This window comes from Jaculus jaculus, chromosome 6, assembly GCF_020740685.1.
Source record: "Jaculus jaculus isolate mJacJac1 chromosome 6, mJacJac1.mat.Y.cur, whole genome shotgun sequence".
Lineage (NCBI taxonomy): Eukaryota > Metazoa > Chordata > Mammalia > Rodentia > Dipodidae > Jaculus > Jaculus jaculus.
The window spans coordinates 121,127,083-121,140,871 of record NC_059107.1 but is presented as its reverse complement, the minus strand read 5'-3'; the positions used below and the strand labels follow the sequence as shown (position 1 = coordinate 121,140,871).

General features: G+C 37.0%; 1 protein-coding gene and 1 non-coding gene across 5 annotated transcripts in view; one reads left to right on the top strand and one right to left on the bottom strand.

Moving 5' to 3' along the window:
- Nav3 (neuron navigator 3) overlaps positions 1–13,789 on the bottom strand; it is an 830,635-nt gene that overhangs the window by 596,576 nt on the left and 220,270 nt on the right. For all 4 annotated transcript variants that reach the window (XM_045151620.1, XM_045151622.1, XM_045151621.1 and 1 more), the window contains one exon: positions 12,905–13,311. In XM_045151620.1, coding sequence (XP_045007555.1) covers positions 12,905–12,976 — 72 coding nt within the window. In that variant the 5' untranslated portion in view covers positions 12,977–13,311. The remainder of the gene's footprint in view (positions 1–12,904; positions 13,312–13,789) is intronic.
- LOC123461782 lies at positions 3,394–3,500 on the top strand. The gene has a single exon (XR_006637847.1). It is a non-coding gene; the product is annotated as a U6 spliceosomal RNA (small nuclear RNA).

The window sequence follows — 13,789 nt, the reverse complement described above, 5'->3', positions numbered from 1 at the left end:
TGACACACACCATAAGCATGTGAGCAGAGTCCTGGAGAAAACGGTGGGTATCTTACTGAATCGCTTTTCCACTTTGTGTCCTGAAAGCAGAGTCTCACTGAACCTGAAGCTGAAGTTTTGGACAGACTAGACTAACCAGTAAGCACCAACAATTCTCTGGTCTCTGCCCTCTACAGAATTTGGGTTACAGCTATACATGACCATGCACATTTTCAACAGGTATGTTGAGAATCAAATACAGGCCATTTAAGGTCCCCTTAGTCTCTTAAATGCAAAGCAATTCCCCAAGATCATTGATCTGTAACAAAAGAGATGAGGTTCTTCAAATTTAAGGTACTAAGTATGACAAATATAATGTGATCAAATCATATCTAACATCAACAAAAGAACTGTGTTCATCCAAATCCAAACTCATTTTTCACAACTTTTCAGTGTCATTTTGGAATAATTTCATCTTTGTGCATGGTTTGGATAGGGCTTTAAGTGTGCCCCTCCCTAAAGGCTTCATATTAAAATTTAAACCCTACTGATAGATATTAAGGCTATTCAGAGGTGGCATTTGTGAGGTAATTGGGGTTTGATGTGGTCAGTAGGGTGGACCCTCCATGATTACAACCTGATGGTACTGTAAGACAGGGGAGCAGGACCAGAGGAGACAGACAAGTCCAACCCAACATACTCTGCCTCCTGCTTTTGTGATGTTCTGTGGCATCTTGGAGCTCTGTGAGTACACAACCCACAGCAATATGCGATCCCTCAACTGCACTTACTGAACCAATAAACCTCATTTCTTCATAACTATGAGTCTTTGGTATTACATGAAACAAAAGTGAACTATTATACTATGTTCTGACTTGGCAGCATGAACTAGAAAGCTTCTGTATCCTTTAAATATTTAATTTGAGACAAGGGCTTATGCTATAGCACAGGCTGACCACAAACATCCAGCTATCTTCCTGCCTCAGTATTCTGAGTGTTGGGATTACATGAGTCATCATATCTGGCCTTCAAGCATATTTTTAATAATGTATCAACAAAATAGATATTATTGCAAAGGTAATTGCTTGATATGCACATAAAAACCGGCTAAACAGAAGTAGACAAAAATGAAATCCCTATTAAGTAAAACACAAACATGCAACATGAAGTGTTCCAAAATCTTGGACAAGTCCCTCTCCCTAGTGTGATGTGAACATCTGACCTAACACTTCACATAGGTGTAAGGATGGAAGGAAATACAGGGAAAATGTTTCATAACTGCAGGATGCTATTCAGTGAGGAGGTAGGAGCCTGATTCTCTTTGACACAAGGGAGTAGTGATGGGTCTAGATTAATAAACCCACCAGTAACGTAGTTAACTTAGGCATCTTATTGCCATATACCACAGAGCACCAGTAGCTACTCCATAAACCCACGAAAGAAAAACATTTTGCTAAATTGAGTTCAGCAAAATATTACATCATCTAAATCTGAGTTCTTAAATTGCTGCTTTGCTTCTTCAAAGAAAATTTTATATTCAAAACCACCTAACTAACATGAATGATCAAAACTCCATCTTGTCAATCTAAAACACTTGCTCAAAGGAAGTAAGAATTCATTCTTGAGCCAAAAATGAGTGACTGTAACAAGAGAACAAGGGACTCAGGTTGCCTCAAGTAACATACCCATGTGGAAATGATTTCCTCAGGCTTTTATGGCTGCATAACAAAAAATTCATAAGTCATTTTTCAAATACACTGGTATAAACAGCAGGTGGGTGAATTACAGCAAACCAGGGAAACCTCTGCTACCTACTGGTCTCAGATGCTGTCTGGAGACATTGTTAGCTTTGGGGCCAGTAGAAGTCACTGTCTGGTTAGTATTCCCAAAGGGTTTTACCTGACATTCATAAAGATAGGAGGGCAACACAGAGGTAGGTTATAAAAATAGCTCAAGATAATTTGGCTCTGGATATACAATATTCCAACTCTTCATTGCAAAGTCCTAACCAGTCAATTAGCCTGGCAGAATTGTTAACATTGGTTTGGCGTTTGTTTAATTCTGGGAACTTTAATTATAATCTCATTTTGATAAAGTATTATCTAGTCTAATGGTAAGATAGTAAGAACTAAATATAGTGTAGATCATTCTTAGCCAAGAGTGTCATGCACTGGGCCCTAAGAAACTACTTTACTACCTGGTAAGTTTACACGTAAGAAAGTGGTTCTAGACAGCCTAAATGGCATGCAGCATTATAATTAATATCTTATTAATGGCACTGCCCCTAGTATATGTATCAAGAAGAATGTATAAATGGTAGTTTATGAAATAAAATTAGATCATGGGGGAGTAACTCCAAAATCTAAAAAAAAAAATGTTATTTTCTTTTATTGTACTAATACTTCGAACTAACACCCTCAGATTCAAAGTGGAACACAATAAAAGAGCTCTTTTGTGGAACATATAGAAGACTGAACAAACAGAATTTATTTTTAACTCAAGGAGAAAAAAAAATCAATACATATGGGATGGGGTCCTAAAATTGATTTTTAAGTCAGTTGTTAAATTTTCTGAGTTTATTTTTCCTGCACCAAATGTTGTTTTCAGTCCCAGGGCATTTGAAAAGCTCCAGTATTTCCATTAAAAGCCTGAAACAGCAGTTAGGACTCAGACTTCCCAACTCCTGGAAAATCTTCTAAGCCTTCTCATACACAAGTTACACTGAGGGGGAGATGAAGCTTAGAGAAGTCAGGTGGGAAAACAATAGCTGTGTTCCTAAATACTTGCAGAGAAAAATCAAGTAACTGGAGAGATCATCAAACATTCCAGACCAAGAAAGAGTGCAATGCCCTCTCACCTGGACCCCATAAAGAGGAAGACTCTCCACACTGCAATGGCGACAGTCCTCATCAACCCGTCATCTGACCAACTAGTGTGTATGTCAAGGGTCTGTCAAGCAGAGATCTCCCTACTGCCACTGAGACTTCAGCTCATGTTGGTCCCCAGTGTGAACTTCTCAAAGACCACCTGTCCATCTAGCCATGTGTCCTTCTAAAACTGATTCTGTACCCCACCTCGGTAAGCTCGGTGGTCCTGTCCCTTGCTTGTGCAGCTTGACTCAGCCCGGCTACTCTGCAGTCACTACTGCCCTGCTCTATGCTTCCAGAAGCTGTCTGCCAGGGATCCACAGTGTCCTACCTCACCACTGCACTGTGTCTCTTTGCAACTCAGTTTTCTGCTTCTGCCTTTAGTAAGGTCTCTTTGAACTCCTTTGATTCTCAAATGACCTCTTCAGTCTTACTGCAGCCTCTCTATAATCTACATATAGACATGTAGATATATTAACGGCATAACATGTAATGTGTGGTACGAATGAGTAGTAGTGTTTAAGACTCACATAAAAGAACCTGTGTTGTGCTCGCTTCGGCAGCACATATACTAAAATTGGAACGATACAGAGAAGATTAGCATGGCCCCTGCGCAAGGATGACACGCAAATTTGTGAAGCGTTCCATATTTTTTTCAAATAAATAAATAAAAAATTTAAAAAAAAAAAAGAACCTGTGTTTACCAATGGCCAGCTGTCTAAGGAAGTTAGGACTGTTCGTTAAATTACACAGCCAACAAAACTGACAGAGCTTATTTATGCTTATGTAATAAATTTATGCTGATATAATAAATTCTGACATTGTGGAAAGACACAAATATGTCTGTCTATGCTTCTGATATAGTGAGGTCATGACAAATTTGTACACATTTTTATATTCTGTATATCCCTTTGGAACTGCTTGAAGGGTCATCCAATGTATTGAGAAATTTTATGCTCGTATTCAATATTCTTTCACTGCTCTTCAAAATAGAAATAAACCTCAATACAAATAGTTAAGATTTGGGAAATTTTATTTCAAGGGGCCATGAATTAAAGACAACTTTTTACTTGGCAATATGCCAATGACACAAAATATTTGGGTTTATCAAACTTATTGTACTAAGAGATATAGACTCTGAATTATTTATATTCACTATGGTGTTTTGAATGCTTAGTTGCCTCCTGATAGTACCTTGAGACATAGAACCTTACTAGGGGAACTGTGAGAAATGCTGTTGGGAGAAGCCTTTGGGATGTTCTAGCCAGCCTCCCCCTTGCTAGAACTCAACTCACTCTCCTGCTGCTGCTTTCCATTTGCTGTGGCTGAGGTAATTTCCAGCTTGTGAGCATGCCATGCTGTATCCTGCCAATATGGAGCTTCCCTTACATCCTATAAGCCCCTTCCCCCCCAAAAAAAAAAAACTTTCCTCCCATCAGGTGCTTTATCCTAGCATCAAATAGGTAAAAAAAATCATTCAATGACTTCTGACATGTTCTCTAGAACTGAGCTACAGTTAAGTGGGACTAGGCTAAAATGAAATATACCAAAGTAACTATGCTTCTATGGGGAGTTAAAAGGTCTAGGGCTAGAATAGAGACCCCTAAATTAGTTATTATTTAACTTCCATGTTACTAAATGACTCGTCACTGTGTTTTAGTTATTCATTAATTAATAAAATGAATGTAAGTAATGCAAGCAGGCAGACAGCTCCTGCATTAACTGCTTTGGAAAAGGTTAGCTATAAAGGTCATCAAACATGGGGACACAGAGGTGGTGTCTATAATTATTCTCTGTAGTCACCAGTCAAATGCACATTCCTGAGTCACAATCAGCCTCAGTGAGCAAATATTGTTATTATCAACAGTCTGGATAAGCATTTAGGATATCTAAGAACAAACCAAGAATGAGAGAATTCCTAGAAAGTCTGAATTCCAACCAACTGTCCTAAGAGAGTCCAAGAGCAATTGACTTAAAAAAATAAATATAAGGCATCACTAACAGAATCTTAGGTATAGAATGTCTTGATCTATGTTTCCCTAGAGCAAAGCCTGAACTCGAGTACAAGTAGTTCATTTAGCTGAATATTCTCAGAAATATTGGAGACAGATAGGACAAAGCAGACAACATAAGCCACCTAAGGGAACACATCCCAGGGATGGTTAACTGCAGCCTCCTCCTACTGAGGAACTGTCAGCAATGGTCCCTTCAGCCATGCATCTCAAATACCAATCAGCAATGTATGCACCTGATGGTCTTTAATGAAAAATTTGATTGAGTAGGTTTAGGGTGAGGCCTGAGACTCTGCATTTTGTTTCAGCTCCCAAATGTTAGTGATACTCCTAATCTATGGAATAACCTTTAAAAATCAAAGATTGCTAGGTTTCCTACTTCCTTTGAATTTATGTTTTCCAAATTTATATACAAAATAGACAAAATCCCTTGTGTCCACATGAGTGATATTATTAAATCTGTTTTGTTTCACATAATTCTTGCCTCAGTCATTGCATATTCATAGGTTACAATCAGTCTTGTACATAGTCATCATTTACTAGATGAAAAAAGTCAAGATTTTCCCACCACGCTGCCCTATGATTATACCACATGGCCTTGCTTTCCAGCAGGCAGCCTGTTATGCATAGAAGCAGATCAAGTGTGTTAGCCCATGCCCAATTCTTCCCTCCTCTTTTCTACTTATGTTCCTATTCTTCTTTCCCACTCTATCCCACTGCCAAATCATGTTTGGACTTTTCTGATTAGTCTCAAACATTTGGCCTTTGCAAATGAGCAGAGGTCTAGTTTCCCGACCTTGACATTCAAATTTCCATAATACAACTACATGCCCTCATGGGTTCTTAATCACTTGGCTACCTCCCAGTCAGCTTCCTGGAATTGGGCTACCTAGTTAATTCACCAGAGCCTCTTGAGAGGTAAACAGACATCGTGTAAATACTGTTTGTAAATGATTGTGTACTGTTCAAAGGAGTACATATCTGTGGTAAAACTGAGAAATTGTCTAGCCACTTAAAAAGCACAGTCTACATGAGAAAGTATGCAATTAACTGACAGGCATTTGAAACAGGCCATAAAGAACAATTTTGCTTTAAAAAAGTTACTTGTATGTATGCTAGATATAAATATATAAAATAAATGCTGTAGAGTCAAAGAACTGTCAGCAAATAGGTGAGCTGTTTCATTTTACACTTTGAATTAATGGTATATGCCCATGTTTTTTCAATATATGTGAATAAATCCTTCATCTCAATCAAGTCATTTCTCTGTGGATAAAGAATGGTAACAGGTTGAGAACTCTCATGTTAATATTGATGGAAAATGAATTTTAAAATAGATATGAATTAAAATATGCTGAATTTTATAAATTAGTAATTTTCCTGGTCATCATAAATATCATAATGACTAGTATTCCTATTAATTTTCACACAATATGTCTTCACTGAGTTCAAATGATTTATATCTAAAGTATATGGTGTACCAACCCTGGTTATTTTGTTTCTTTACATGAATACATCTGTTGATATCTTAAATCCAATAATCAAGAAAATAACTTGGAATGTTCTTGAATAATTAGATATAACTATGAAACATGCTTACATGCCATTTTTTCTCCAAAGTCTATTAAATTATAAATGTGTACAGCCAGGAATAAAGACACAATTAACCTCATAAAGCTGAAGATGTTTATATGAAGACTACCTACATTTTTGAGGAGGAATTAAAAGAGGTTCCATAAACATTCTGAGCTGAAAGACAAGCTTCTAGAATTACTTCTGGTCAGAGAAAAAGTACTCCTTAGTTCATCTTTAGTGAATCCAGGTTAAGTGACTAAGATATAACTAAGTTCCAGGCTTATTCTTCTATTATAGTCTATGTTTCAATATTAAAAGTTTGGCTAATTAGAAATGGTATGAACAATTTTTTGAAAACCCTACTATATCTATTCATATTGCTACCCATGCTTTGGATCTGGATTGCTTATAAATGATGCAGATTGTTTTCACAAAATTTATCATGCATTATGTTTTCCTATGTCTTGTATTAATCAAAAGGTGGATTTAGGCTGAGGATGCATTCAGAGATTTAGGTGCTTGCTTGCAAAGCCTAAGGGCCTGGGTTCAATTCTCAACTATCCTCATAGAGACATATGCAGAGAGTAGTGCATACATCTGAAGTTTGTTTTTAGTGGCAGGAGGCCATGGTGCTCCACTTGTATATCTCTCCGTATGTCTGTCTGTCTCTGCCTCTCTCTCACTGTCTCTCTTCTTGCAAATAAAGAAATAAAATATTGTTAAAAGTTAGGTGGGGGCTGGAGAGATGGCTTAGCGGTTAAGTGCTTGCCTGTGAAGCCTAAGGACCCCGGTTCGAGGCTCGGTTCTCCAGGTCCCACGTCAGCCAGATGCACAAGGGGGCGCACGCGTCTGGAGTTCGTTTGCAGTGGCTGGAAGCCCTGGCGCGCCCATTCTCTCTCTCCCTCTATCTGTCTTTCTCTCTGTGTCTGTCGCTCTCAAATAAATAAATAAATAAAAATTTAAAAAAAAAAAAAGTTAGGTGGATTTATAAAAATAAAGGACCTTCAAATGGATGCTTCACTTGGGAGGCCCAGAAACTGACATAACAAATTTATCTTGACTAAGCCTTACTAACTCACCATCACATATTTTCTTACGATATATTTGAATCAACTCCAAATATAGAGTAATTTGCAATACCTTGGAGAATTATCCCAATCCACATCCAGGTCCTCATAATCCTAAAGATTATTTACTATCATTATATTCAAGTTTTAAAATTTTATTTTATCATCATTAAATTCAGATTTTTGCAAACCAACATACCTAAAGCAATAAAAACAAAGCTAGCCTCAAATGGACAAAGGATTAGTTTTCAACAAATCACTGACAACCTTAAATAGGTAATTTTTTCAGTAAAATTATTAGAGTAGCCTAACATAGCCATGTTATGGTTTATGTGCCAGGATCATGCTCAATTTAAAGCAAAAACCTACAATGGTTCTATTTGATTAGATATGGATAGAATGGTAATTGTCCCTTGAAAATACCACTTTCTCTAGCCCCCTTCTTAAGCTGGCCTTACAAAATAGGCAGGTTGCAAACAAGTATTTTTTTTTCTCTTCCAACCATTAATATAGCTCCTCAAGTTACACGATTCTCCATATCTCAGACACACTCACTATTATCAATGTTTCATTCCTGCAATAATTATGGTCCTTTAGAAACACAAGATGCAGTGGGATTTATCTTGAGCTTTGCTTGACAGCATGTTGGAAATACTACTAACTCGTGGTATCTGTAAAAGACGATTTGAAGAAGTAAAAAACTGAGACAAGATTAATCCAAAACATTTCCATAAATGTAGTTATACACACACATTAATAATATTCTTCATCTTTTTCTGGCTTAGAGAATAGAATTAAAAAACACAAGTACGGGCTGGAGAGATGGCTTAGCGGTTAAGCGCTTGCCTGTGAAGCCTACGGACCCCATTCGAGGCTCGGATCCCCAGGAACCACATTAGCCAGATGCACAAGGGGGCGCACGCGTCTGGAGTTTGTTTGCAGAGGCTGGAAGCCCTGGCGCGCCCATTCTCTCTCTCTCCCTCTATCTGTCTTTCTCACTGTGTCTGATGCTCTCAAATAAATAAATAAATAAAATTAAAAAAAGAAACACAAGTACAACAGGTCACCAAGTATTTGTTGCCATTTATTGCCATCATTTTGGAATGTCTGTCTGCTACCTATTTAGTTCTATCAAGTAAACAAATGCCTATGATAAATGCTTTCATTTGATGTAAAAAATATTCATGCAGCAATAAAAAAGTGTCCCAGTTTGTCTAAATTGCAAGTTATGACAATCAGATTAACAGTAAAACCTACTAAGATCTGTGTTTCTCTTCAAGGTCACAACTAATTATATACCAGTGGCATTTGTACCTCCTGGGTTTCACTCTCCCAAAGGTTTTGTAGAAACAATCCCATGAAGCAATGAGAATTAATGGGAAACAATATACCAACTTCACTGGTATTAACATACAAACAAGGACGAAAAAGTAAAATTAAAATACACCTATATATCCATCCTCATTATATACTTTTATGAGGTTTGCAATGCCTTCCTTGATAATTTTCCCATCTGGGACATCCCAGAAACTATATACCAAGAGCAGGACTATAAGCCAATATAAACTGAAATTTCTACTGATAAAAATCAAATGAATTAAAAAATGGAGTTTCAAAGGAGAAAGTGGGAGGAAGGAGGGCATTACCAAGGAATATTGTTTAAAATCATGGAAGTTGTTAATAAAAAAAAATTGAAGAGAAAAAAAAGTCAATTGACTTGATTCTTAGACCCATTTTCTTCAATTTCTGAAAGGTCATTAGGCATAGTCTCTTTAATGTTTATGAAACCCACACATCTGGTTCAGGTACAATACAAGGAACTTTAGGTAGGACTGGAGAATATGCTGCTAGTTTCAGGTATGTTTTCCTCTACTCAGATGTAGTTACCAGATGAAGATACTATTTAAAAGAAAACAGAAAAATCACTCATTTTTGGAAACTTCACTTTTGAGAAATAGTTGATATGTCTCTGAGTGACTGTAGTTATTTGCGAGGGGCAAAACTCTTGAGGAGCTAAAAGCAAATTCTATGCTTATATAGCAATGTATTGACAAACTACAAGAGATCAAGCCAGTTCACAGAGATAGTAAGCACTCTGAAAAACATCTTTTTACTTCTCATTCACCTATTAATCAACACACCACTCACACATTCATGTACTTAGTTCTGAAAGAGCTTTTATTTAGACAAGGAGAATACCAAAACAGGATAAATTCACATATAAAATTAAAGCCAAACCCAGTAAGCTCTTTGTAGATTGATCAAGAGGTCAGCGATGTAATGATTAGAATAGATGCCTACATTCAATACAGGTTAGTGACCTTTGTTTTAGATGTCTAATATACACTAAAGCCTGTGAAAATGATGAACTCTCTCAATACCCAGAAACAGTTAGGATAAATGCATTTTCTTTCACTAATATGGAACACTGTACCTATTACATTCATTCATCATGAAGGACTATAAACACTTGAGGTAATTACATGAATAATTTTAAAATCTTTATAAAATTTATGCGGTAGCAAGGCTGAGACCAGCTCTTTGTCTACAAAGACTTATTTTACTCCATTTCGTTTTTCACCTTAATGCAAACTCAGAAAATTGAGACAGGTTGCTCCTATGGACACTTAACAAATCTGAATTGTAAGTCCTCTCCCACCACAAATAGGTGTACTCTGTTTGTTGTTTATCAATCTGAACTTCTTCTTTATTTGAAGAGTGATATATCAAAACTCCTCTTAATCCACTCTTGCCTATCATTCAACAATAATGTTCACTCCCCCATCTCCCTGTTGAGTATAGGAAAGATAATGAGCAGTGAAAGGGGAATCCTGTAACCCATAACACCAAGCTTATATCTTTATTTTTCTCACAGAAATATGCCTCTTCATAGTTTTTCTAAACTCTAATACTATCAGCACATATTTTATGAACTGAACAGTCCTTTGTGAATTGCCCTGGGAAAGTAAGCAGGATTATAGACTATTGTTTAAAGTTTTACACAAGGAATGTGAAAAATGACTTTAAGAATTCATTTCCCTTTTAAACTTGTACTCCTTTTTTTGTTATCAGCAAGTATGTTTTATTCAGGAAATGAAAAGACAGCATTTAAGAGGTATTTTTTCTTTTCTGTTGGCAAAGGAGGATCTCTAACCAAACCAAAAATAGGCCTGAGTAATAGTAAGTGGAAAACGATTAAATATTGAAACTACAAGGACCTCAGTGACAGAATACTTGCCCATTTGCAAATGCCCCTGCATTCAATCTTTAGAATACAGAAGTGAAGGAGAAAATGAGTGAATGAAAAAAGAGAGAGGGAGGGAGGGAAGGAAGAAGGAAGGAAGACAGAAAGTGGGAGGGAAGGAGGAAGAGAGAGAGGGAGGAAGGAAGAGAGGTAGGGGAGGGAGGTAGGAGGATGGGAGGGGAAGTGAAAGAAAGAGAGAGAGAGAGAGAGAAAGACAGACAGGAAGGGAGGGAGGGAGCTGCACAGAATGCAGTATAATGAAACTTACTTAGCAATCTACTTAATTACTTAATAATTCTTACTGGGCTCTGTCATATATGACTCTTCTGTCCTCTCTCTCAGCCCCCACTCCACTGAGGGCCAATTTCAGTGGGATTATTGATAATCACCATGGGATCCTGAATACATGAATGCATCAACCAGTTCAAAATGGAAAAAAATATATATGCTATTTTTTAATTTAATTTTTAAAAATATTTTAATTATTGATTTGAGAGAGAGAGGGGAAAAAAAGAGACAGAGAGAGAGATAGAGAGAGAGAGAATGAGTGTTCCAGGTCCTCCAGCACTGCAAATGAACTCCAGATATATGGACCCGGGTAATCAAACCTGGGTCCTTTGGCTTTGCCGGTAAGCACCTTAATTGCTAAACCATCACTCTAGCCCATATATGATATTTTTAACACAAGCAACATTCTTAGTAACACATATGTGTAGAAATTAAAATTTTGATATGCACATCAAAGTAAAGATTAGTACTAGCTATCTTGGAATTTACTACACTTAATATTTTCCAAGGTTTACTTCTGTGCAGGTGAAGATAATGAATTACCCTTGCTAAGCACAAACTCTATCCCCTGCTGCCTCTTTTAATAGTAAGGAGATCACTGTGGCTCCATCCTTGTGATATTAACCATAATAGCCAAAGAAAATTCATTAGCGGATGGCTCAACAGAGCCTCTTTTTTTATTGTTTATTTATTTATTTGAGAGTAACAGGCAGAGACAGAAAGAGGAAAACAGAGAAAGAGAGAGAGAGAGAGAGAATGGGTACGCCAGGGCCTCCAGCCACTGAAAACAAACTCTAGACGTGTGCATCTGGCTAACGTGGGTCCTGGGGAGTTGAGCCTCGAACCGGGGTCCTTAGGCTTCACAGGCAAGCGCTTAACCACTAAGCCATCTCTCCAGCCCCACCAGAGCCTCTTTTAAATTAACTTTGATACTCAAAGAACTGGTAGCCTTATGAGGTATGGAAAGTAACAAGTAAGCAAGAGTTCAAAGACAGATTTAAAATAAAGCCTAGTTATACCCCTTTGGTCAGTGTCTACTTACAACCTCCTTTCATTTTTCTCACTATTCCTGTTTATGTTCTTAAACCACTAGCTCCCCACACACCTCTCCTGCATGAGCTGAGTCAGTGAGACCAACCCTCAGAAAAATGTATTTCATGACAAGTGGGGTTTTCTCTCAAGGCCACCAACTCTGTCCCTTCTGTTATGTGCTTTTGACATGGTCCTCACTACAGTGCAATGGTTTAGCTAGTAAGAGTTTCTTAAAAAGGTAGAAAAATGATGTTGATGTGCAACCCACAGATTTCATTTCTTAGCTTCTTACTCTGAAAATCTTTAAACTCCCTTTGTAAAAAGCATTAGCCATGTTCCTTGTTCCTTTCTTTTTTATTTTCTTCTGGCATTACAAATGAAGGTTCAAACCCAAACTCACAACTCACAGTTGGCTCACCCTTCAGGTCAGCTGTAAAAGTGAGAAGGCTGGGGGTGTCCCAAGGATAAGAAACAAAGATTTCCAATGCCACTTATGCCTTTACTGGCAAAGAGGCAGGTGTGATCCTTAGCACAGCTTTAGTTTGCCCTATTATACAGAGATGTTTCATTCTGGATTTCAGGGTACTGGTCACATGAGTTTAGGTCAGCAAGTCAGAGTATGAAGGAAGAAAGACAACATATTTCTTGCCCAAGACATTCAATATTACATTTGGACAACTCTAGAACTATGATCTCCAGCTAGTAACCCCACAGCAACCCTCACTGTATGACACTTTAGTTTTCATTAAAACACTATTTTTTCATTAAAACATTTTTTTAAATCTCATAAGACACACTAGTTTACACGTCAAATTTTCTTTGTCCTTGTATTACTCTTACCTTCTTCTGGTCTTCTAGCTTGTGACTCACCGGATTCTTCCCATGTCTGTTCATTTCTGAAGATAAATCCATCACATTTGTTCTTCCCTTTCAAATCAGAATCACTTCAAAACAGCAGCAAACTAATCCAAGATGCAATCACTAGGAAAACACGGGCACGCCACATGTCCCATCATACACCAAGTCCAAACTTGAACAACTCCAAGGAATGATTAAGAAATCCATGAGTTGAATCAAAAGAAGAAAGTTTGCAATTTACTCCCAGGTCCTTCCAAACCAGCATATCGTTTTAAAATGCTGTCCTCTCATGAGTAAAATATTCATCCAGGAATGTTAACTCCAATGCTATCTTTTCCTTTCTTCACAATTCTCCATTTTCATAAGATAATTATAGCCTTCATATACACCTGCAATTTTAAAAAAGCACACAATTAATTCACTCACACCATGTATAAAATGATTAACAATATAAATTCATATCTAAAATTTTCAAATTTGAAAAAATAAAACTGGTATGTATTACAGTTAAAGCAAGTGTAATAGGATCAAGCATCACTCTTTACCCAATGACACTTACAATGTCAATTACATAGCTAAACCAACATAGTTATAAGGATACATAACACACTGATACAGAAACTGACAGGAAATACACATACAACCCATCAAACAAGTATATTTTGTACTATTCCAGTCACCAATTTCAGCATTTTAAAAACAATTTTATAGGATATTCCATGGTGCCAAATATAATGTTAGATATTTTCATAAACATTTTTCTAATTTTCAAAAGTAATCAATAAAATATCTTTTTTCACCTCACTTTAAAGTGGAGAAAACAAGGTAATATTTTTTTCTTTTTCTTCTTCTTCTTATTATTATTTA